We start from the raw sequence: 27776 nt of genomic DNA on the forward strand, positions 1-27776 counted from the left end.
GAAGATGATCAAAAGTGATTCTTAGTTTCAATGAAAACATACTTGCCTCCTTGACTATTACATGACCAAAACAAACACCAATGTTGTTTTGATCATGTCATGTGAAAAATAAATTTAAATATGAAAAATAAATTTAAATCACTAAATGGTTTTGTCTGACTTCATGTGAATTAAAAACAATGATGTGGCATGTTTTTTAATTTAGATGTATTGATTAAAAATTTGCTTTGAGTTTTGACCATAATAATAAATGGTTCGTAATGAAAAACTAAATATATTATTATTTAGGACTCGCTTGTGCAAATCTTAGATATTATTATATTTACTGTAAATTTCAAAATATTTAGTTTTTTTACTAGGAGGTTTCTATAACTATTAGAACATAATAATAGTTGCAGAGTATTTTTTTAGCACTTTTATTTTAAATATTTATATTAATATGATACTATAATGATTTTTTAATATTTCTAAAAATATTTTTAATGTAAGGTAAGAAAAGATATTTTTATTTAAAATATAAAGCAATTGGTTACAATTTGGGAAATGCATGTAGTGAAAATGATTTTTTCATATAATTTATGTTATATATATTTTAACAGTTTTAAAGTATGCCTAAAGTCATATCACGCAGTATTATTGTTTCCGATTCGCGTGATAAAGAAGAATATACTGATACTAATGAATCATTAGTCCCATATTTTTGTTTGTGTGGACAGGTTGCTCTTATCTTAGGTAAATTGTTAATTATTGTAATTTGTATTTTTAATTTTATAGAGTAAGATGTGGTAATTTCGCCACTAATTCTTTCAATTTAAATAACTAAAGATCTAAAAATGAAAATGGAATTTTTTTTTATTGTTAATAATATTTTTATAAACTTTACATACTTTAATTTTTTATTATTTTTATTCAAAATAATTCGAACAGAAAAAATGGGGCAGCAAAATTACCCCAATAAAATCTAATTTGGGGGAATTTTGCCTCCTATTTTATTTACATCATAAATTTTTTATTTTAAATTATAAATTATAAAACATTTACAATCAGTTAAATAAAAAAAATCTAACAAGAGAGGTATTGGGGCATGTCCCCCCTCCATCATTTTTACCTATTTTTTTTTTTTTTAAATGTAGGATACTTCAGGAGATTTGTTAATGTACCAGCCCCAGCTATCCTTGCTTGATATTGAATTCTTCCATCTAGTGTCCTTCGAGGTATACTGTATAATTCTGCAACTTGCTTGCAACTTAGTTCCCCAGCTTTAACTTTTGCAATGGCTTTTTCCATATAGCTCTTTGCTATAATTGGTGGCGGATTTTCTCTTATAGTTTTGCGGCATTGTTGCTGATAATTGATCGATTTAATTAATTTTAATTGATTATAAGAACAACATGACCTTAGAAATTAATCACCAAAACAAGAGGAAAGGAAATAATATTAATTATCCAATCAAAGCACATTTCTATTTTATATAAAAAGGTGGCGAAATTCCCCCATTTAGTATTTCTGTAATAACTTTGGAACCAATCAAAATTAGAAAAAAAACAACAATACAAAGATTCTTTGAAAAATTTCCAATATTTCTTCTTAAAGTCTTTTTAAAATCTTGAATGGAAATAGATAATTTAATTTTTATGAGAATTATAAATTTTCTGTTTTTTTTAGATAATTTTTTTCAATTAATTTTCTTATCAAGTTTTCACAAAAAGAAGATTTTTTTTACATAATTTGATAAGAAATTTGAATTTTCTACTAATAGAAATTTGAATTATAAAAAAATCTTATTCCTGAGTAAAGTTATAGTTATAAAAGTAGATATACACCAATTGGTGGCGAAATTACCCCATTTTACTCTATAAATCTAAATAGTTTTACTAAATAAGAACTGTAGAGTCTATAGAAAATCACACTATAGATCAATTTACTTTTTCTTCTATTCAGAATTTTAATTTATTTTTATTTAGGAGGCTTCCTAAAGTTTCTAAAAAAAAAAAAATCAATTTCAAAATGAATAAAATAAGTTAAGAGTATCATTCATTTGTATGTATGGGTGAATTGTCTGTTTCATAAATATTCTTTTTCCAAGATTTACACAGTTCTTTTAGTTTTTTTTAGTGTTTACGATTTGTAAATATTTAGACTGTCGACTAAATTAACAAATATATTTTCTGAAGTTGACTTAAATTTACTAATACATTTTTGAAATTGACTAAAAGTTGGTTCAGTCAAAAATGGGAATAATCTTTTATCTTGTTATTTGTAATTTTTGAATAATTGATCTTATCGGGAAGAGAAAAGTGAATTATCAAGATTTTATTTATTTTTTTATTTAAAAAAAAACATTTTTTTATCTAATTTTTTTCTTTCTTCATTTACAATGCAAAGAACAATTTTTTTTATATTTTAAGGTATACTTTATTGTACAATTTTTAAATTGCATTTAAATTGAAGTTTTGTTTTTCAAGTTTTCAATCAGATTTTAAATAAATATTATTTGAAAATAATTGACTCATTTTTATTTTTAAAAGATTTATTTATAAAGTATAGTATTTTCATTAGCAACAAATAAAAAGGAGAATTATTAGTTCTTGTCCCCGATTGGACAAGATCTGATAACTTTAAATTATATTTAGATGGATTTTATATCCAAATATAATTAATAAATTATCATGTGTTATGTACATAAACCAACAATTTTTGTAGACACGAAAATAACTGCTAGACTAGACTTAAAAATTAAAAAAAACCAGCAATTTTTAATTTAAAAGTTTAGTTTTACTTTGTTCAAAGTGATAAAAAAAATTTTTTTTTTTTGTAGCCCTACTATAAATTTTTCATACCAGTCATACCCATGGGTTTTGTCGTATCATAGTTATAACCATGGGTCCGATTTCTTTTTTTCTTTTTTTATGATTAGTTTATTATTCATAAAAATGTGTTAAATAAAAGATTTAAAAAAATATTTTTTTTCAATAGATTGCGATTTGGATAAATTACCCCTGAGGCCTTTAGATGATTCTCGAGTTGTGGATGGAAACCATCATGCACACAAATTACGTTGTGAAGAAAGTGAGATTGTTTATGTAAAAAGGTCTGTGGTTCATAATTCAATTGTAATATGCTGCAGAATTTTTATATGGAAAAGCTGTTGACAAGATTAAATACTTTGTCTTTATTTGCAACAATAAATCTTGAGCTACCCCTAAAAATATTTTTTTAATGTATATATATATATATATATATATATATATATATACACATATATATATATATTATATATATATATACATACATATATGTATATATATATATATTATATATATATACACACACACACACATATATATATATATATATATATATATATATATATATATATATATATATATATATATATATATGAATGTATATATGTATATATATATATATATATATATATATATATATATATATATATATATATATATATATATATATATATATATATATGTATATATATATATATATATATATATATATATATATATATATATATATATATATATATATATAATGTATTTAAGCAACAAATTTTATATATATATATGAATGTCTACTATAGTGTATTAATGTAACAGATTATTACCCTATTTTATTACATTAATTTATACAGTGTTTTCAGAATAGGAAGAAAAAAAAAAGAATAATGAAAAAAAAGATTCCTATCCCATGCAGGAATCTTTTTTTTCATTAAGGAATGACCTTTAGTTGATGTAGCAGCGCTCCCTTGCAGCAACAGGCTATATGTGTGTACTAAAGCCCTGACAGCAGGCTGTTTCAGTGTGACCTCAGATTGCTTATCTTACCATGCATTAATAGTTTTGCTTTTTCATTAAAGGTAATAAAAACTGCTTTAAATGCAGTTAATAAAATGCAGTAGTAAATAACTAATTTTCTATTTATTATAGTTAGTTTATTTTATCTTCAAGATAATAACATAAATTAAAAATTATGTGTCATAACTCCCTTAACTTTTAAAACTGTTTTTTGGTTACTTAATGGAACATTGAAATATAATAAAATGTTTTAAAACTTATTGCCAAACCTAATTTAAAGACAAAGGTTTACTTTTTCGAAAAATAGAATCATTTTAAAATTCATAATGAATATTTTATGAATGAATAATTCATTAAGAGTATTGTTAACTTTTGCTTTTTGGAAACAGTTTTGAGTTAACTGTTTTTAATGATAAATAAAAGTGAAAATTTTAGTCTTAATAAAAATGTAATCACACAATATTAGTTTTTGAATGAATGAACTTTAGTTAGTAATTCTATTTTTCATTAGGATAACAAAAAAACAAAATGAAAACTTTTTCTTATAGTTTCTTTTCACATTCTTTTCCACTTTAATAATAATAATAACAATAATAATAATAATAATAATAATAATAATAATAATAATAACAATAATAATAATAATAATAATAACAATAATAGTAATAATAATATTAATAAAAAAGTCGATTACAATAACTTTATAAAAATTTTATTAGGTTTTAGTTATTTTTAAACTTTTATTTTGTTTTTAATCTTTAAAAAAACTCAAAGTAAATGTAACTTATTTACACAAATTTAATGTACCCAATATTTGTAATTACATGTACAGTGTTGGAAAAATATAAAAGGACAAAACTAAAATGATGCTGCCTAGCTAGTAATAATTGGGTATTGTCTTCTCCTATTCTAAATAATGGTATTCTTTTGTTTTTATCTGAATCATTTAACACAGACAAACAAATGTTGCACAATTTAGATAAAAAAATTGACTCATTTATTTATTTTTAATTGTTAAAATAAGATGTGTTTGATTTTTTTGTTTATTTATGCAGAATAGTTTAATGGGACAAACTGCTTTTCATTAAAAAAAGTATTATTTAATTCTAATTTTTAATTTGTTTTGTAAGATACTAATAATTTTCTAAAGGTAAAACACTATTTTTTTCTTGAAAAAATTATTTTATGAAATATTGAGGAGCAAAATCTATATTTTAGCAATCATGACTCCAGTAAAACAATATTTGAATGAGAATCAACCAAAATTAATTATGAATTTAGTTAAACAAAAAAAAGATTTACAGAACTATCAAAAAAGAGACTGGAGTTTCACGCTCCACCATTTCAAGCATTGTAAAAAAGTTTTAAAGTCATCAAACTGTAAAGATTTTGAAAGGACGTGGGTGCAAACATAAGGCTACCATCAAAGAAGATCACTTAATTGTAAGATCATTCGAGAAAAAAGATTTGAGTTATCCAGAAAGGTTGCAGAATATATTGAAAATAACTGATAAAACAATCTGAAATCATTTACATGAAAATGGGTTTAAAAGTTACACACCACGTAAAAGCCATTTTTGACACAGCAACATAAGAAAAAATGATGATTATTTGCTAAAACTCATGTAATAAGGCAATTTCATTTTGGAAGAAAATACTGTGATCGGATTAATCCAAATTTAATCTGGTACATTCTGATGTTTGATTTTTTTGTTTATTTATGTGAAATAATTTAATGGGACAAATTACTTTTCATTAAAAAATCTTTTTTAATTATAATTTGTTTTGTAAGATACTTTTGTAAGATAAAAAACCATTTTTGACACAGCAACATAAGAAGAAATGATTATCATTTGCTAAATCTCATGTTAATAAGGCAATTTCATTTTGGAAGAAAATACTGTAGTCGGATGAATCCAAAGTTAATTTGGTACATTCTGATGGTAGACAAAATGTTTGGAGAAAAACTGGTTAAGCTTACCATTAAAGTTGCATGCAAGGAACTGTAAAACATGGAGGTGGTAATATAATTGTATGGGGCTGTATATTATAGAATGATTTTGGAAATCCTAAATTTATCAAAGATACAATGAATTTGGATTTGTACATTGAAATTTTGAATAATAATTTGACTTCATCAACACATAAATTGAGATTAGGTAGAAATTTATATTTCAACATGACAATGATCTAAAACATAAGTTTTAATTTTGATTAAAATTCACCATTTAAATTAGTTGTCCCATTATATTTTTGCAACACTGGATGTTTATTTTTAATCATTAAATTACTGTAATTATCTCTTTTATTTAAAAGATGCCTTAAAACACTGTGAAAGTTATTACCCATTAGTAAAAGTTAAATAAACAGAATATTTAAATCAATATGAAATTTAAAATAATAGTAAATACATGTATTAAATGCTTATATTTTGTATTTCTTATTGTCTATTTCTTTTTTTTAATTTTATTTATTTTGATTCCCTTCTAACAAGGCTGCAAGCAACCACTATTAAGTTGGGAGTTACTAGAAAAAAACAATAGAGTTATAGAGCAAGGAAACGGTTGACAGAAGACTTGAAAAGTTGAAGATTGTATGAGTCAGGAAAACATGAAGATATGAGAGAGTTCCAAAGAGTTAAAGTGCAGGAAAAAAAACTAGGCAAATAAAAGTTTTTAGAGCATGCAGGGACAGGCACAGTAAATAAATGAGACTATGCTGAATGACGAGTCAAACGAGAATGAGTTTTAGTTATTAAATTTATATATATATATATATATATATATATATATATATGTCAATGTAAAGTTTTTTTATCATGATTTACATCTTTTGTGTCCCAGATTAATAAATTATTAGCACGAGTTTCTAAAAAAAAAAAAACTGTTTCTTTTGTGAAACACCTTTGCTGAATGTAATTAAAGTGTATAAACTTACAGCTTCTACACGTGTTCACTGTTTTTTCAAATTTATCGAAATGCAATCATCCCTAATTAACTTAAGAGTTACTTGAAAAAAAAAAGAATTAAAGAGAAAGGAAACGGTTGAAAGAAGACTTGAAAAGTTGTAGGTTGTATGAGTCAGGAAAATATGAAAATGGTAGAGAGTTCTAAAGGGTTAAAATGCTGGGGAAAAACTAACTCAACAAAAGTTCTTCAAGCATGCAGAGACAAATACAATCAAAGAATGAAACTATGGTGAATGACAAGCTAAGCGAAAATGAGTTTTGGTTGATTGAACTAGAGATGATAGCTCCTTTTAACAAGCCATGATAATATTTGTAGAAAAAAAAAAAAGGTGCAACTTTACAACGATGGGAGAGAGGCTCAAGCTTAGCAGATAAAGCGTCCAACTAAATTTAAAATGCAATTTTGGACCTTGTTTAGAAGAAAAAGAGCATCATTAGAGGAACCAGCCCAAATATGACAACAGTACTCCATACAGGGTCGAATAAAAGATTTGTCGAGGTAGAGAATGGAGTCAGGAGTAAGAAAATAGTGACCACAATTAAGAGAAGCACCCTCAGTGACAGTTGTTTGTTAATATAGGAATGCCAACAGTATTGCGATAGTTGTTTGCAGTAAATAATCAAAAAAAAAGAAGACTTTTATCAGTAGTTTTTGAGTATAAAATTGAGTCATCAGCAAAAAGAACTACTTTAGATGTGAGGTTGTCGGGAAGATCATTAATGTAGATGAGAAACAAAACAGGAACGAGGATAGGACCTTGATGTACCTCAGAAGTTACCAGAAATGAAGAAGAGTGTTGGCCTTCGAGGATGGCTTTAATAAAGCGGTTAGAAAGAAATGATTTGATAATCTGAAAAACTTTCCCAGATACACCATATGAAACAAGCTTATGGATAAGACCAGCATGCCAAACTTTGTCGAAAGCTCTAGCTATATCAAGAGCATTAACTCTAGCCTCTCCGCCTCCATTCAACAATATAATATATTATATAAAGGCAAAATTTAATAAATACAAAGCTTAATTACTTTATTTTACTTATTTTTATTTTACTCTTTTTTGCACATAGTGCACTATTTGTAAATTTTGATTGAAAATTGTTTAAAGTATTTTAAACATTTAATATCTCCTAAAATTTCAAATGGTTCAACTGTTTTTTTGTATCTGAATTTTTCCATTCAATCAACAAACTTTCCTTAACTTTAAAGTCTAATTTATTAGAGGCAGAGTCAAATATTGCAAAACAGTCATAATTATAATTATCAAAACAGTTATTGTTAATATGAAGATGTTTGTATATGTGTGAGTTTTTGTCTCTATTCGATCATTCTTGTTTTAAGGTGGCAAGAATTTTAGCCTATATAATGGGAATTATGGTCCTCAGGCTGATGTCTTTTCTCTCTCCGTTGATCCTAGATACGGGCAGGAGTGGAAACTTTTATTCCTTTTTGACAGTTTCATTTTTTGACTTATTCTACTCTATGTTTTTCACTTTCTTGTGCAGCTAATCATAATCATGATGATGATTATGAATAATAATAAAAAGTATTAAAAAAAAAAAAAACACAAAAAAAAGCAACTTTCTTGAGATTAAAAACTTATTATTGCAAGAAATCAATGTAAAAAGGTGCTCCATTATTCCCAGCTCACTAAATCTTATATATTAGCTTAGAAGTTAGGCTCTAGAATCTTTTGTCAACACCAACCATGATAGTATTTGTATGACAAGTTATACAAATACTTTCTGATTGGTTGCTGATCAAACGAACTATTATCTCTAGGTTCATTAACCAAAATTCATTCCCTATAATTTAACTTAAAATGGAAAAACGTCTTATTTAAGCTCTAAATATTAGCCTTTTATTTAAATTATAAACAAAACAATTAAAACAAAAACTGAAAAAAAAAAGGTTTTGTTAAATCTAAAGGTTTTATTAAAACTCTCAAGTGAAAGGAAATTATATAATAGTTTTAAGAATATTAATCATTTTGTAAAAAAATTATCAAAAAATTATTTTAAATTGCACCTTTTCATTTTTAGTTAAAAATGTCATTTTCTATGTAGTAAAATAATAGTTTTATATTTATTTTAAAACTTTTATCTAATTTAAATAGTTTTTATTAATTTGAAATGTTTTTTTTTTTTAAACATTTTTTTTTTAAAATAAAATTAGGGACACTTAAAATATTCTGCAGCAAGGTATAGGTTATAGTAATATTTTTCATACTTTTTTTTTTATTATTTAGTTAATTTCAAATGTATGTTTTGAAATTGCCTTTTTTTTTTTTATAGAGAAAAAGGTCTTGAAAAGCAGCATCGCTACAAATGTAAAAGGTTTTGAATTTTTTTTTATCTCTCGTCTTAACTCTTATCTCTTTACACACGTGTATATATAGTGGTGTATACTGGATTTTTAGATGTTTTAGTTTTGACACTTCCAGGCATCATGCAAACTCCAAACTTTTATATGTTTAGCTTATATCCAAAAAGAATGTTTTGCAAAGAATTGGGGTGATTGGAGCTAAGGAACAAAAAAGCCCTAGTTTTTGGACCCACTCAGCCCTTAACGTGGGAGCAACAAGTTTATAAAATATTTTCTTAACTATTTTTATCTAAATTCATATTCATCAACAAATTTCAAGTTTCATGCAATAATCTCTTAGTGTTCAGTTTTTATGAACCTGCAATGTTTACAGCCCCCTCAAATTGAGGGGGGTTAAAACTTTATATGGTCCTAGTTTTTGAAAAGTGAGAGATTATTGCATGAAATTTGAAATTAGTTGATGAATATAAATTTAGATAAAAATAGTAAAGAAAATAAACTTGTTGCTCCCACGTTAAGGGCTGGGTGGGGTCAAAAATTAGGGTTTTTTTGTTCCCAAGCTCCAATCACCCTAATTCTTTGCAAAACATTCTTTTTTGATATAAGCATAAACATACAGAAGTTTGGAGTTTGCACAATGCCTGTAAGTGTCAAAACTCAAACATCTAAAAATCCAGTGTACACCACTAATATGTGTGTGTAGATTGAGGTGGCAACTTTTTTGCGAAAAAAATAAAAATAACACTGCATCTAGTTCTTTTCTACACCCCTCAGTAATATAAGAACGGTTTTTGTTTTGTTTTACTAGGACTAGTGTTAATCCTGGATGAAGAAATTGAATCATTTTACAATCAATCATTATTTCAAAATTTTCTTTACTCATTGTCAATATTTTTTTACTTTATCAAAATGTATCATTTTGAAAAATAAAAAGTTGTAACATATTATTATTACTAATAAAAAATTGTAAATTACTGTAACAATATTACTAATAAAAAATTGGATATATAGAAAAAAAGGTGTAATAAACATAGTTTCAGGTAAGGTTTATTAAAGGTATTATTTAGTAATGACATCAATTAAATGTAATGATTTGTTTTTAAATTAAATATAACTAAAAAATGAACACTAAACATTATTTATGTAGAACATGTAGACACAAAGATGCGATCAAGTATTGAAAATAAGACGAAACATGTTGGATATCTGAATGTGAGTTAAAGGAGGCCCCTTAGTCTTCTTAAATCCCTTATTTCTTTTTTACTTTAGAATCAGCTTCTAACTAATGGGTTACTTCTAAGTAGTAGATCAAAACAGTTCAAAAGTATTTATGATACTTTTACTTGCCTTATCAGGAAAATGGAGAGCTGTGTCTTCTTCGAAAAAATAATGAACATCTGGGAGTCCTGTGGTTTTAAAAACTATATTATTGGAGAGGATAAAATATTATCAAAATTTGTAAAACTTCATAAAAAATAGGTATTAATGACCAAGGAAAAGTTGCTGGTTTTGAAAAAGGGCGCTAAAAAAAAGTTAGTTAAAAAATTCCAATCAATCATGGAGACTCTTTTTGACATAGGTAAACCCAATATTAATGAGCTTCTACAACTCAGTCAAGACATGCCAAGAAACAGAGAGAGTAAAGAGGAAGATTTAGCATTTTTAGAAGATATAAGAGTAGTATATATTCATAAGAGTATATAGATAAAGAACTTGAAGTAAAAATTGCATACTAGAGAGATACCGTAAATGCATACTAGAGAGATACCGTAGATATAAGTAGAAAAAAGTAGATAGTAAGAAAAAAATGTCAACCAATAAGAAAAATGAAAAATGAGACCAATAAAGAGAACTATGATTACTTAAATTTAAAAAATTCCAATTTTAAAATTTTTGAAATTATTCAAATGAGATAAAATCAATATCTGAACTATGTAGCAATATACAATATCAAAATTATATATCGTTACATGTGTGTTTTATATTGCTTTATAGAATAACTTGTAAATATATTTTTTTAACTTCACTTTTTGTTAATACTATTGTAGAACTTTCAAATTTGGCATTGATACTAGGTACAAATATAATTTAGGTACTTATTAACTTAGGTAATTTAGGTAGTTATAATTCTGATGAGGATGAATATCAGCAAAAAACATTTAACTAAAAACAAAAATTAACAATGTACCACTCATGCTTCAATCCTATTCAATCCTTGTCAATAAAGGAGTTATTCAAGATGGCTTAATTGCAGCTACTAAGATCAAACAATGTTTATAGCCAGTATCATGAACTACCTAACAGTAGATATGAATAAAATTAAGATAAACAGAGAAACAGTTAGGTTAAATTGTTATGAGGCTTTTCAAAATCACGGAAATAAAATTAAACAGAATTATTCCGAGTAAATGAGAGAGAAAAATCTTTTCTTTCACTTTGATGGCAAACTAATTGCAGATTTGTATAAGGAAATCCGCCAAACAGTTACAAGAGATAGAATTGCTGTGTTTGTTACTGAATTTCAACACAAGGATGATATTCTCTTAGGAACTGTTGCAAGTGACACAGGTAAAGCATCTGATCAGGCTTTAGTAATTCAAAATTTATTAGAATATTTTGAAGTTGTAGACTGATGATATCAACACTGATAGAAAAGAGGAATTTTTTGTGACAAAAAATTTTGTGAAAAGTGAACATAGCTAAGAAAATGCATATAGTTTATTGTCTTTTTTCATATTTTCCGTTATTTTTTAATCAAATTTTCTGTTTAAAAGTAATCAAATAGTCTTTTGTTTAGTTAATTTAAATTTTTAAACCTAAATAAAAAAATTTTGCTATTAAAATTTGTGAATTTTGTTATGGTTATAAAACTTTGATACGTGTCAATTACATGACATCATCAGCTAAATGATTTTTTTTTTATTGTCAGGTATTTGATGCACATTTTTTATATTATTTTTGATATTATTTTTAAGTAAGTGTCATATTTTCAACTAACCCTAGTTATTATTAACTTTTGTTTAATAACTTGTAATGGTGTACTTTTCAAATAAAATTTACTCAAAAATTTAAAAAATCTAAAAATCTTGTCATGTATTTGATGACTTGGTTACATATTTTGTTAAATAACTCAAATTTCTCAAATAATTTAACAATTTTTTATTATAAATCATAAACTAAAATATACATATAAAGATAATATAGGCAAAATCATGAAATAAAATTGATTTTGAAAATCCAACTTTTTGAAGTTGTGAAATAGACATGCGCAATCGTATCATAAGCTAATCATATCAATTTTTTATTTTACTATAAAAGAATTAGAAAGTGGTTCAGATGATGATTTTGATGATGGTAATAACTCTAAAATTAATTGCAATATTGAACTTTAGGATAAATTTAAAAAATCGATTAAAAAAAAAAGATATTCAATTTGAGGTTTAAAAATTTCAATTTAAGAAAAATTCAATTTGAGAAAAATTTAGTTTGAGAAAAGTTCAATTTGAGGATTTGAATTAGTTATTTTAGATATATTCTACACTTCTATAGGAGTTTATATCAATTTTGCTGCATTAATGTTAATTCATTAATTGATTGTATTTTCACAGATTATAGTTTGCTAACAGATTTTGCATTTTATATTGCTTTTTAATTACCTTAAGATAAAAATATAAACAGATTTAATATTTAATTTTAAAAGAAAGTTTTAAATTTTAACCAGGTGATCAGTATTAGTTAAACTATTATTTTATAAAAAATGATTATAATTGAAACATAGAGATTTTTTTGCATTAAAAAGGAAATTTGGATATATAAACAATTCCACCATTCTTTTTTTATCTCTTTCAATTAAACAATTATTAGATGAGATTGTATTTGGAAACTACTGATAACTCTTTACTTTTCTGTTGTTTGCTTGACAATCATAACATTTTTTCAGTCATGCATATATTAATGTGTTTTATTCATTAAATCCTTAAACTTTATGAAACAGAATCTTTTATCGGTTTTTATTAGTTTTTAATCAATTTATATTTCTTTAATATGTTGTAGATGCGGTTTGCTTCTTTTTTATCGCCATGAAAAGAAAACTAAAGTTACATTTATTGTGGATGGTATGATTGTTTTTTATTATTTGTTTCCTGTAAAACTTCTCTGTATAGTTATGAAATGTACTTATCAAAATGTGACCTTATGCTGTAATGTAATTAGTGGTCAGAATTAATGTTTCAAAATGCAATCTATTTTTGCTGGATTTTGATATTTTAAATCAGAAATAAATTAAATCTTTAATTTAATGAGATTTTTTCTATGTTATAATGTCTAAGGCATTTTAATAAACAAGGTTTATTCTATGTTTATAAAGTTTAAGGCATTTTAATAAGTGAGGTTTATTTTATGTTTATAATGTTTAAGGTATTTTAGTAATTTCTTTTATGATAATCAGTTAAAATTTTAATTTTCTAAATTTTTCTTGTTGTTAATAATTCAACTATTAGAAAAATGTGTAATTATTTTAATGTTAAATAAAAAAAAAGTTATTTAAAAAAAAAAGCCTGCATAATCATTGTGTAAATGATTTTTTCTATACAAAATACTGCCAAATGGAGTGAAAATAAACACTATTTAAATATTTTTTCATCTTAGAAAACTATTGACTTCATTGCAACAGTTCACTTCATTTTAACAGCTCATCATACTTTCCAGTCTTTCTGGAAAATCTAAGACTTTATCTTTCCTCTTGCAAAAAATTCTTTGATTTATTGATTTTAGCAGAGTGAGAATGAACAGCATATTTAGGGTGACTTTAAGTGCTACTTAATGTTTTTATTTTAAAATTTTTTATCTTTAAAATATTTCATATCACAATATTCACAAAGCTTCATTTCAAAGAAGCAGGTAGTGGTGTAGTGGTGTAGTGGTAGAACAGGTAGTGGTAGAGTGGTAGAACAGGTAGTGCGGTAGTGGTGTAGTGGTAGAGCGCTTGCTTCATAAGCGAGAGGTTCTGAGTTCAATTCCCACTACTTCCCTGGTAATACCGCGCTCAACTTGTTTCTCCGCGCAGCGGCCTTGTTTGTCAAGGTAATGATATGGTTTTGCTTTATCTTAAGTTGTGGCTTTGCACAATAATATATACTTGAACTTAATACAACTTTATTTACGTTTTGATATGCAATCCTTGAGAGATAGTTTGATATATAACTTTACTGCCTGAAGCTCATAATTATTGCTTTTTATAATTGATAAAGAAAAGACAAAAAGGAAAATAGTGTTTCGAACTAAAAGTTAGCTTCTTCACATATTAGCTTTAACTGAATCAAGTAAATTTAAATTATTTTATAATTATGTCAATAGAACCATTATGTTAAACTGTTTAATAAACAAGGTAGTGATGTATAATTTCATTTGATTGTTCATTTTTACCCCATTGTTCATTTTTACCCCATTTGGCAATAATCTAGTAGGCAATAGACTCTCAAATTGTGTAGTAAGGATCAAACTTAGAACTTCTTGCTTAGGAAGAGAGCAGTCTACCCCTACACCACTATTTTACTAGTTTACCTTAAACAGCCAAATATTGTAGTAACTGCTAAAGAAAAAAAAACTGATTCATTATAAAAAATTTACCAAACTGATTTACTAACTTCTTACCACTTACAGAAATAAGTATAACAACTTATAGTTTTAGATTTTTATTTATAGTATAGAATAGTAAAATGGTAATTTTTTTCATTCGATAGGAGCAATCGCAAAAGCAAAAGCTGATCCTTCTGACCCTGCACCACTTGCAAAGCCAGTACCAAAAAAAAAAGTATGGTTTATTTTATCATAACTAGTAAAGTGTCTTTTATTTCAACAAGCACCATATACATGTAAGCTATAAAATAGTCATTTAATGAACATCCAGTTATTAGGTTCCTTGTTTCTAAAGTTGACTTCTCTGGATCTAAAGTCAATGTCTTTTAGAATTAAACATTAAAGTGTTTTTTGTGTATTTTTTTTAATAAAAAATTTGAAACTTTTAAAGTTAAAAATATAAAAACGAGGTTATAATAAATCTAAATTTTATAAATACCTTGGAAGTACTCATGATTCCACTTCTATGTGTGTGTGTATGTATATACATATATACATAGATACATACATACATACATACATACATACATACATACATACATACATACATACATACATACATACATACATACATACATACATACATACATACATACATACATACATACATACATACATACATTAATAAATTCTAATTTTAACTCACATTTTATTTAAATTTTTTTGTTTGTCAAAATAACCTCCTTTATTCTTTTACAATTGCATAGATTTTTGGCATACGATCAATCAATTTATTTTTGACCATTTCATTTGCAATATGTGCCAAAGAATTTATAGAAGATAGCTGCTCTTCTCGCACTTTCTTCCCAAGTTCTTTTCATAGTAACTCAATTGGATTAAGATCTGGCAATTGTGGTGGTGGTTCAATTGTTTTTAGTGCTTACTGGCTTTGAAAATCTTTTTATAGCTTTTTCAGATTTTGCTGGTATGTTTTGATCATTATTGTGCATAAAAACAAACTGATCTGAAAACAATCTCTCTAACCAGACGGCAGGACTTGATGTTCCAAGATGTCTTTATAAATTTCATTCGTCATGTTTTACTGTTAACAGTAAACAATCTTCTGAATTTTTTTTTTTATCTTTGCACAAAAACACGATGTTTTGTGATCTGTCTAAAAAACATTTTTCCATTGTTCAATTGAACAATGTTCATGTGTTTTAACCCATTTTAGCCTTTTTGTTTTATTAATTAACCTTAATAAAGGTTTACAAACAGCTACATCCCCATGCAAGCCAAATTTTTTTCGAGCCAAAAGTGCTAATCCTAATATCATTAAACTGATTGTACACCTGATATTTTTGGCAGTGTATCTTCTATTTGATAAGAAAATCTTTTTTATTTCTCTTTCTTAAAATTTACCTATTTTTCATCTTTTACTCATTTTAAACCGTAAAATAAACTTTTAACATGTAAAAGAAATCTTTAAAACTAAATGAGAACACAAAAAAAAATTCTTAAATGTTTAAAGATGTTTAATAGCTACTAGCAGTAGGCAACCTGTAATACGGGATTTTAGTAAATAAATTATTAATAATTTAATTTTTGTTTGTTTTCTCTAATGAAATATAAATTCAATAATACTTTTTTAGTTGTGCTTACTTTATTTTTCTTGGCTTCTTAGTTAAACAAAACTGTAAGCTTCATTAAAGATACAGTTAACCATTTGTTCTGCAACGTTCGAACATTAAATGCGCAAATCACAAAATCGTTTTGTTAAAATATGACTTGAATTCCATGCATAGATCATCCAAGTCTTATTTAGTATTTAAAAAAAAAAAAAAAAAAATACCGTAAAGAAAATGTCGATTTACTTTATATAAACATATATTTATTTCAGCATTCATCCAATCCTAATTTATAATAATGCAGAAAATATTTAGCGAAAAATGTCCGGTATATATTTTGCCTTACGTTTGTCTTTACTTTGCGTCAAAATTATTAGTTTTATTCAAAAAATTTTATTAATTTTTGTATAAGTCAGGTTAATAAAAAAAGCAATAGCTTTTACTCAACATTTTTGAAGTAATTGTTACGCTTTACGTTAATACGAATTTGAGCAAAATCGATAAATATTTTCACATAAAGGTGAGCAATTAGTCTAAAAGCGTTGAATAAAGGATATTGCTTTTTTTTATTCACCCGGCCTAATGAGCTGAAAAGGCTATAAAAGAGATGTTAAAACCATATATAGAAAAGTTGTGTTCACTTTATTAATAAATTTTTTTACAAACATATACAAAAAGTAATAAATAGTGCATGATAAATAGTTAAATATGTAACAAAAATATTTAAAAAAAATCTATATAAAACATACGTTTCTTAATAAACAATTAACGGGATAGGGATGATGATTAAACATTAAATTTATTTGCATGATAAATAGTTAAATATGTAACAAAAATATTAAAAAAAAATCTATATAAAACATACGTTTCTTAAAAAACAATTAACGTTGAAGGCACTTGCCTAAATAAGTTATAATAGCCGCTATCTCCAGGACCAAAGAGTCAAGCATAGCCTATTGTAAAGAAAACCATATTAAAATAATTAAAAATATTTATTATCGATAGGGATGATGATTAAACATTAAAAAAGCTACGTGATTCCATGCTAGTAGGAAGTTATAGAAAAATAAGTAAAAAGGAAAAAAAAAAAAGGAAAAAAAAAAAAAATTAAAGAAAGAATAAAATAGAAAGATTTTTAAAAACTACTTAATTTTGTGAGCACTTTGGCTATGGTGTTCATTTTTGAAACCAATAATATCTTTATCTTTAATGAAAAGCCAACTCGTTTAATCTCATTCAAAGAGCAAAAATATTAATAACACTAAAGATAAAAAAAAAATGAGATATAAACAATTGTACTATAGTAATATCAAATGCTATATTGGCTTTTAGTGAATAATTAAAAACAGTTAGAGAAACTACCTGTACTCCTTTTTAACAATAGACACCACGGGAAGGTAAGCCAAGCTGTCAATCAACACAAAACATTACAACAATAACATCACAACAATTACGCAAAGCAATAGCAAATAGCTTAAGATATTTGTAGGATGAAATTACACAAAATATTAACAGACATGTGTTTTATATATATATAGCTATAAAAGGCTAGACAACAGACATTAAATATAACAGTAAGGGATCATCCATAAATTACGCAACGCAAAATATATCTAAAAACAGATGTTGGAGATATTTAGCTCTTTTACGCGTCAATTTTCATTAAACTCAATGCGCTAATTTATCTAAATATTAAAAATCTGCGAGGGAAAACTTTTGAACTTTTTTGTTTTATTGTATAAGTTTGCGTTACGTAACTTATAGACGATCCAAACACCTTTTGGCACTAAATGCTGTCTCACAGCTCTGCTAACTATTAATTTAACTAATCAAAATAATTATTTAACAATTTAACTAATCAATATAATTATTTTGAAGAGCACAAACTTTCATTTGAGTGCCATTGCATAACCCAGCTTTGAAATCTAAATTTCTAAGTAGCATAATTACACAACCAATTTTCAATTTTAAACAATGAGGAGGCGTATCTGAATGAGTTAAGCTGTTCAAAAACTCAACAGGAAAGTTATTTCTTTCAATAATGTCATCAGTCTCAATTTGATCAGCACTTAAATAAATTTTGACTTCACCCGGTAGACATTCATGCACTTCTTCATTAATTGATAATGAATCCACATTAGTGGGTGTTAAAATGACATGTTTAGAATAATCATTTTGCTCAGCATCTCCAAAAATCTTATCAACAATAGAGACATTTTCTCTAATAATGCACTGATAAGGTATTTCAATGCATCCTTTAAAAGGACCCTCTTCTTTGACAGGCATTGTTTAACTACCAAGTTTTAATAGCCATTGGGAAAATTCTCTTTCCCCATCATGTACTCTCATATTTTCAGTTAATATAAATTTCTGCACCCATCGTCGCTGTAAGGAACATTTTATACACGATTCTACAATTTCAGCTGGTTGTCTTTTTCACAACAGGCAGTATTTGCCTGAAGTCACCACCAAAAAGAATGACTTTTCCTCCAAACGGAAAGTTGTTGTTGCAAACATCTTTTAACAACCTATCAATTGCATTTAAGGCATGTTTAGGTATCATAGATGTTTCATCAAGCAAAAACAAACTAACTTGTTTTAAAAAATGTCTGTGTATAGAGTTAGGGGTTATATTACATGTGCTGTTATCCAATATTGGGACAGAAAGTTTGAATAAACCATGCAATGTAGATCCATTTGTAAGAAGAGTTGCTGCTATGCTAGTCCATGCAGCTGTAGCAGATTTAAAACCCCTACTTATGGTTTCAGCAACCAAATAATTATACGTAAACGTTTTTCCACTACCAGCTGGTCCATTAAGCATTACTTACATTTAATTGATTGACATTAAGAAGCGGTCTAATTCTATTAGCTTCGTCAATTGATTGCTGAACATTATCATTTAAATTTTCTAGAATCTATGAATTCATCAACAACAGGCAAATTATAATCAGATAGCGTTTTACCACTTTGATTAATAACCTTTTCGATTTGACGTAGAGTAACTTGTTCAGCTAATATAAATGGAACTTGGCGATGAATAAAATCCTCCATCATAAAAGCTTTGTATGTATTCCAAAGATGCAAAGGGTCGTCAGGTTTACAAAAGGTTAAAATAACTGAAAACAGCTGTCTAATTTGACATTTTAATTAAAATTAAACAGCTAAGGAGCGAATTAGACAGCTTAAACAGCTGTCTAATTCGCTCCTTCATTTTCAGAATTTAATTTAAACCATGCCGTAAGGTGTGTATCATGTTGGGCAGCACGATCTAAAGCCACTTGTTCTTCTCCTTCTCTAAAATACACGATCTGATTCTCAGGAAGATGAACTTTAAGACGGATAATAGTGTGTGACATATGACTTATAGGATACTCAAATATGGCATTAAATTCTTTAGGATAATTTTTGCTGCACACCATCTTTTATGCAGGGAGAATTAGGATTCAGGATCCCACATGGGCCAGGAATCATGCAAGTTTTAATAATATCATAAATTTCACGATTAACAACCGAATCTGGAATTTCTGCACATATTAAATTATTGATATCCTGTGCTGTTTCAAGTTTATCATTATTGGCTAAATGAAGTAAAATGTAGGGATGCGGCAAACCATGCTTTTGAAACTCAATAACCTGAACATGCGTTACAACTTTGCCTAATACACCATGTTTGAATATATCATTGAGGAGGTTAACTTGAGTTTAAATACTCGAGTGACCAAATCAGGTCTATTATTTGCAGTCTGACCTGGATATAAATTTTCTGTTATTTCACGCCATTTTGGGTTGCAAGTAAAAGTAATAAAAAGATCTGGTTTACCATATTTTTTAATAATTGCCATAGCATCTTCAAAATTTTCTTTTAAAGCTCTAGGACTTCCTACATAAGATGATGGCAAAATAACTACTCGCCCTGGTCTAACATTTTTTTATACATATTTTTTAATACAATTTTTAAAGGATGACCTCTTGGGTAAATAACAACTTCCCTGGAAGTTGGGGGAGCACCATCTTCGCCTTCTAAGATTACCTACACGATGATAAATCTGGCCACATATTTTAAAACATGGAGGCCCATGATTTATTGGATGAACTACAGTTGCTTTAAAAGAAGCAAAAGAAAGACAGGCATTATAATTTCGAATATGTTTTAAAAAATTAACATTAGCATTACGATCTACATAATTCCCTGTAAATAAATCCTGTAAAACTTGTGTAAATGGTGAAAGTGGAGGTAAAGCTACCTTACCATTATGGCAACATAGAAAATGTGTTTCATCTGGAAATTTCTTAGCACCACAGTGCTAACAAATTTGATTCATTTCTCCTAAATAATTATAATCTGGAATAGCATTACTTCTTGCTATAGAATACAATCATCCTTGTCGAACAGATCTTCTTACATTTTGGCGATGATTAACTTCACCTCGATATAGCCTATTTCTTTCATTTTGGTGACAATTAACTTCATCTTGATTAAGCCTATTTCTTTCATTTTGTAAATGATTAATTTCATCTCGCCTAAGTCTATTTCTTTCATTTCGTCTACGATTATTTTCAACACGCCTTATAGCACTTACATCGTCTTGTGAATACATAACTTCATTTAGCCTATCATCCATTTCAATGTCATCATTGTCATTAAACATATTTATCAAAGCAACATTAATTAATTAAAAAACTTAATAAATAACTAAAAAAATCTTATTCGAAAAATTATAAAATAAAGAAACCAAATAAATGCAAAATAAAATTAATTTGCCATCATCAAAAGTAATACACCTGTATACTTTTTCTTAAGTTTATTTAATTAAAGTTAAGAAAAACCTGCAACCATATTAGCAAAGACTTATAAAAAAAAGTTAAAATTTATTTTGTTTCTAATAAAAAAAATTTAGAAACAAACAAATATCCTTTTTTATTAGAAACAGTTAAGTGTTTCTAATAATATATATATATATATATATATATATATATATATATATATATATATATATATATATATATATATATATATATATATATATATATATATATATATATATATAAATATATACATATATATATATATATATATATATATATATATATATATATATATATATATATATATATATATATATATATATATATATATGTATATATATATATATATATATATATATATATATATATTTAAATATATATATACAGACATAAATAAATGTATAAACATACATATATCCTTGGAGTCGTGGACAGCATCATAGTTCATGTGTTGGGAGAAAACATTAAACAAAACGCATAGTAAAACTTATAAATGCGTTATGTACAAAACAGGTCATTAACGCGGGTTTGTATATCTCCCCCCCCCCTCCAACACAAAAACTATGATGCTGCTGCAACTCCAAGGATATATATATATATATATATATATATATATCCTTGGAGTTGCATATATATATATATATATATATATATATATATATATATATATATATTGAACTATTTATTAGCGAAAACATATGAAATCCAAAATTTTCTTTATAGCATATATTACTATATATGTTATAAAGAAACTTTTTATAAATAAAATAAACATTTTATAAATAAACCTCTACAATTTCCTTGGTACAACAACTCGATTATGATTAATAACAACTCTGTAAACATGAATTTACTAATAATCTAAATCTTAATAAATTATAAACAATTAAACTTAAATAAAAATGTATGAAAATGATTAATGCTATATTAAATATAGAAAAACAAACATATAATAACATGATTATATCCTAAACCACAATTCATTCATGCAAGAAAAATTATTATACACTTATTGAAAAGCCAGAAACATTTTTTTCAAAGAGCAAAGGTTTTAACAAAACTATAGATAAATTTTATTTATAACAAAATGTTGTCATAGCTTTTATCCCAATTATTAAAAGCATGTAGTGGTGTAGTGGTAGAGCGCTCGCTTCTTAAGCAAGAGGTTCTGAGTTCGATCCCCACCACGTCCCTGGTAGTACCGCGCTCAACTTGTTTTTCCGCGCAGCGGCCTTGTTCGTCAAGGTTCGTGTTTCGGAGTTATAGAGTTGAGAGAGGGTTATAACCACAATTAAGTAGCCTCCTCATCTGTAGTGGCCTTCTGGGCCTTGGGGAGGTGAAATAACATAAAAAAAAAAAATGTGAAAGCATGAAACTAGCCATAAATATCTTTTAACGGTAGACCCCATCTAAGAATTATAGTAACTTATATTTTCAATATTAACATCTATAACAAGAAGCTTTAAATTTAAAAGTACAATTTAAAAAAAGATTACAATAAACTAATTACTTAATAAAATTTTAAAAAGATTTTATATTACCTATCATTTCAAGCTACTAAACATTATCTACCTAATGTCAACTTAAACATTTTTAACTCGTGCCATAAAAGATCATGACTTCTTTAAGGAAACACTTGATTAAGAAAAGTCTGGAAACTACTTTAAAACTAAGAAATAGTGTATTTTATAGAATACAGAATTGTAACTAATATCGAACAATAGGTATAACTATGCGCACTAATAATAATAATAATATTCACTGTGCTATTTCAGATAAAAGTCACTAATTTATGTTTCTGCTTGAAGAAATTATATTAATGTATTTATATTAAGAAACAAAAGCAGCGAGTTCTAGTAATGAGACTACCTATTAATCATTTTTAACAACAGACACTAACATAAAGATAAGCCAAAGGTAACAACATTATGCAAAAAATTATTAAAGATGTTATGTATTTTCAGAATAGTTATATTGAAGGCTAGACTACACTTAGACCTAAAGCAGTAACACCATTTGACTGGTAAGGTTGACAAATCTTGCTCTAGATCTATATCTCAAATATATTGTGTGTTATAGTTATACTAACTATAAAACACAATATTTTTTTAAAATTTTATATAACATATAAAAACACCTCAAAATATGTTATGTATTTTCAGAATAGTTATATTGAAGGCTAGACTACACTTAGACCTAAAGCAGTAACACCGCTTGACTGGTAAGGTTGACGAATCTTGCTCTAGATCTATATCTCAAATATATTGTGTTTTATAGTTATACTAACTATAAAACACAATATTTTTTTAAATTTTATATAACATATAAAAACACCTCATTTAACAATCATGTACACATTAGATAAAATACATTTCATACTATTATAAAAACATTTATATAAACACATTTATAAAACAACTATATAACATATATCATCACATACACGTATTTATCAAAAACTTTTTAACTTTGAGCATAGTATAAACATATATGCAAACCTTTAACGACTATAAAACAACATTTATTTGCATCAATTATTTTTAATGTAACAAAGAATGCAGACTACAATTCACAACATTGGAATGAAAAAGATGAAACCATTCAAGAACAAAATCAAAAATTTCTAATAAACAAAAATACAGATACCTTAAAATGAAGCATAACACAACATTTTTTTGACAAATTCCAGAAGAATTTTTTTTAATTTTTCTGTTCCTTATTATTTTTCCTAAGAATATAAAATATACATATAGATATAGAGAAATATAAAATAGATTGAAATAAACACAAACTTATGTATATAAACTTACATGACCACAAACAACAGTCTTATTTAACTTTTCATATTAAATACATAAATAAAATTTTATTCTTATTATTCTTTCTACAAAAATTAATCTTAATCTATAAATAATCCAATAATCTTAATCTATAAATAATCTCATAATCTTAATCTATAAAAATGAAAACAGGCTATAGAAATTAGAAAAATAAAAACAACCAACAACAAACAAACGATTATTTAAATTTTTATTTTAAACAATTGACAACATCAATTCTTCTTGAGAATAAAAATACATCAGCTCTAATTCGCTTGCTGACCTTACTCTAAAGACCGCATGGAACATATAACCGCGCACAAAAAAAGTTAAGAAACCACTTAAAAACCAAGAAATAGCGTATTTTACAGAATACAGAACCATAAGTAACAATACGAACAATAGGCGTAACTATGTGCACTAACAATATTCATTAGCGTATTAATATTTAGATTAAAGAAATTATCAGTTCTAACTGAAATAAAGATATTGAAAACACAATTTTATCAAGGAGTTAAAGATTTTAACTAACTAGAATACTTTAAATGAATATCAAATTTTTATTTTATAAATAAACAAGATTTGTTATTTATAAAATAAAAATTTCCTATCTGTTTTGACAAATTTCCTATCTGTTTAGAGAAAGTCAAAACAGATAGGAAATTTGTCTCACTTAAAACTTTTGATTTCCTTCAGGCTGTTTAAAGATTTCTTTTTATTTCTGCAACTTTCCCTTTTGTATGTTGATTTAAATAGATAGAGCTGTTTAACCAAAACTTATTGTTATTTTTAAACTTTTACCAAAGAGATTTATACTGTTATATAAATAAAGACATCAATTTATTTTATGCATTTAAATGTACTTCTTCACGTTTTGTTAGCTAATTTCTTCTTTTGAAAAATAAAATTGCTCTTTCATTTTAATACACTCAGAATCTCTCATGATTTTACTTTTTTTTAAAAACATATTATTACCTGAAAAAAATATTTTATAAATTACCACCAAACAATGTTTCATAACACTTTATTTCATTTCTGTCAGTTTTTGAGCAATTCTGCCTCACAGTGCATTAATGTTAGTTTATCTGAAAAGTTTTTATTTTGTATAAGTTTTTGTAACCAATGATTAATAATAATTGTAAGAAAAATAATGATTATAAAATTAATAGTAATAGCAATAAAATTAATAATAATAGTAATAAAAATAATGATAATAAAATTAATAATAATAATAATAAAAATAATAGTATTATTAATAATAGTATTATTAATAATATTATTATTAATAATAGTATTATTATTGTCCGTCATAATAATAAGTATAGGAATCTGACAATAATTGTCAGTTACCTCTAGTTGTCTTAATTACCTCAAATCTAATACACTGCAACCATTTTCAATAGGCACATGTGGATTATATCTTAAAAACGTATTTAACTTTATTTTATACTGTTTCAATAAATTATAAATAAAATATCAAAAAATAATTAAAATTATCAAAAAGTAATATCAAATTTAAAAAGAGGTCAATCATAAATGAGTTAAATTCAAAAGATAGCTCACTATTTTTTATAGACGCAGTTCACATTTTTTAACAAACTATCAAAAAAAATGTTTTTATCACATTTTTAGTACTAGATTGGACCTCCTTTGCGCTTAATTACTTGATTAATATGTTTTGACATACTTCCTACCAAGTTTTCCAGCACTTTTGGCTACATATCCTCCCAGCATTCTGATACTATATTAGCTATATTGCTTCTGGTCAGCATAGATACGTCTTACAATGATTCCCCAGATGTTTTCAACAGAATTCAAATCTGGACTGCGAGTAGGCCACCACATTTGCTTTATTTTTTTAGCTTTAAACCAAGCTTTAGTCTCGTTGCTAATGTGAATGCTAGTGTTGTCTTGTTGAAAAACAAACTTTTTGCGTTGATGTTTGTTTTTAAATTGAATCAAACATAATTTAAGCACATCAATGTATTCAGAACTTCTCATTTTGCAAGATGTAAATGCTAAATTTAACTTTCCTGTTGCGCAAAACCTAAAATTGCAAAAAACCACCAAAATTCCTTGTTGAAAAATATTTGGGTTCTCTCCTCAAATCATGCCAGTAACCACTAAAACCATCAGGCCCATCAAGAATAAACTTTTTCTCGTCCAAAAAAATCACCTGGTATTGAAAACAAAAATATTCAGCTATTTAGACATCTTACAAATTCATGAGAGTTTAATCTTAAATTTCTTACTTGTTCCCAATCGCGTGCCATATTTTCGCGGGCGAATTCCATTCGTTTCTGTTTGCAAACGGGCTTCAAATTTGGTGCTTTATTTATTTTTGATCGTACAATGTGTGGGATGTCTTTAAGAACTTCCCTAATTATCTCCTGGCAAACATTTAAACCCAAATGATGAATTTGATGCGAGTCAAACAATTCTGCATTTTTCACGGCCTGAAACCTTAGATTTCTTTGGTTTCCTCTTGATTGTTGCATAATGTTGGATTTTTCAAGAAATTACGGATAACGTGATCTGATCTCTTCAATCTTCTAGGAATTTCTCGATTTGGAACTTTTTCTCAATGATAAGCCAATATTAAACATTTTCAATATCGGTAAGGACCTTTCCTTTCGGCATTTGGTCAAGTTCAACTTAATTTCGACTCGCAAAATAAAAATACTACAGAATATAAGAAATTTTTGACAAAAACTTTAAAACAACTCGTAAAAACTTTAGTGTGTCTATAGAAAATTGCCACGTGAATATTAAAAATTTAATTATTTTAATACAATCAAGACAATTAATAATCAGATGCATAATGGATTATTATTTTCTTACATACACTTATTCAAATGTACCATTAGAACAATTTTATTGTAACACTGTAAATCCGCTAAATTCTACATGTGTCTATAGAAAATGGTTGCAGTGTATATAAGAACATGTTTTATTTAATTTTCTTATAATGTCAGATTATGGTGAAGAAACACACAAAAGAAATGGGCAAGTTTGGTTCAGTGACAGTGTCTACTGTGGATGAAGAAGAAGAAGAAGTTGAAGCGGTAAGATGTAGATTTTTAAAAAAGATTAATATGTCCAACTTTTTCTACAGATATATAAAAAAAGAAAGTTTTAAATTTAGATATTTTCAGATTTCTTTTAAAAAGAAACTTATTACCCCATAGAATGAATCAGCAAAAAATACACAAAAAGTTTCAAAAACTTTTGTTTACAAAATTTAAAGTTATTCTTTATTTTTACTTTTCTTTTTATCATGTTTAAAAGTTGTTTTTACTTTAACAGGCAGAAATAGCTTCATCGTATGCACAAAATGCGCGAATAATATCTGCACAATTAGAAAAAAGAAAAACAGCGCAGCAACGTGCTGTAGATACAGTAAGTTTCAATTTTACCTGGTTTTTTAGTTTGTACTTTTAACAAAGAACATTTTAAAAAATCTTCTGAAAAATATTTTAGGAACTTGCAGTTAACAAAGCTAAGAAGCCTCGTGGTACTCTTATTGACCAATAAGCAGTTGATGGAAACTAGATGTTTATAAATTTCATCATTAAAGTTAATGTTTACATAGTAAAGTAGACAGTTCAAAAGTTTGCCCGCTTATCTTTGCAACAAATTTCTACATCAAACATTAACATATATTTATGTTATTGAGATGTGTTTTAAATAAAGAAAGTTGTGTGAAATCTATGGTGTTAACTAAAATGTGTCAAAGAACAAAACAATTTAATGAAATATATTCAATAAATGAAAATAAAATAATAAATATGTATTATGATAATAAATGGTAAATATGTTATACATATTTTTGATCAA

At 26.1% G+C, this 27776-nt stretch overlaps 1 protein-coding gene across 1 annotated transcript; it reads left to right on the forward strand.

Moving 5' to 3' along the window:
- Positions 1 to 565: 565 nt before the first annotated feature.
- Positions 566 to 27528, forward strand: LOC100205823 (STING ER exit protein). Its single transcript, XM_065791383.1, has 8 exons — positions 566 to 732; positions 2977 to 3091; positions 9076 to 9117; positions 13160 to 13221; positions 14848 to 14918; positions 26915 to 27004; positions 27246 to 27338; positions 27420 to 27528. The coding sequence occupies exons 1-8, from the start codon at positions 609 to 611 to the stop codon at positions 27471 to 27473; spliced, it is 651 nt and encodes a 216-aa protein (XP_065647455.1). The 5' UTR covers positions 566 to 608; the 3' UTR covers positions 27474 to 27528.
- The last annotated feature ends 248 nt before the right edge of the window (positions 27529 to 27776 follow it).

The sequence above is a fragment of the Hydra vulgaris genome, chromosome 02 (assembly GCF_038396675.1).
Source record: "Hydra vulgaris chromosome 02, alternate assembly HydraT2T_AEP".
Taxonomy (NCBI): domain Eukaryota; kingdom Metazoa; phylum Cnidaria; class Hydrozoa; order Anthoathecata; family Hydridae; genus Hydra; species Hydra vulgaris.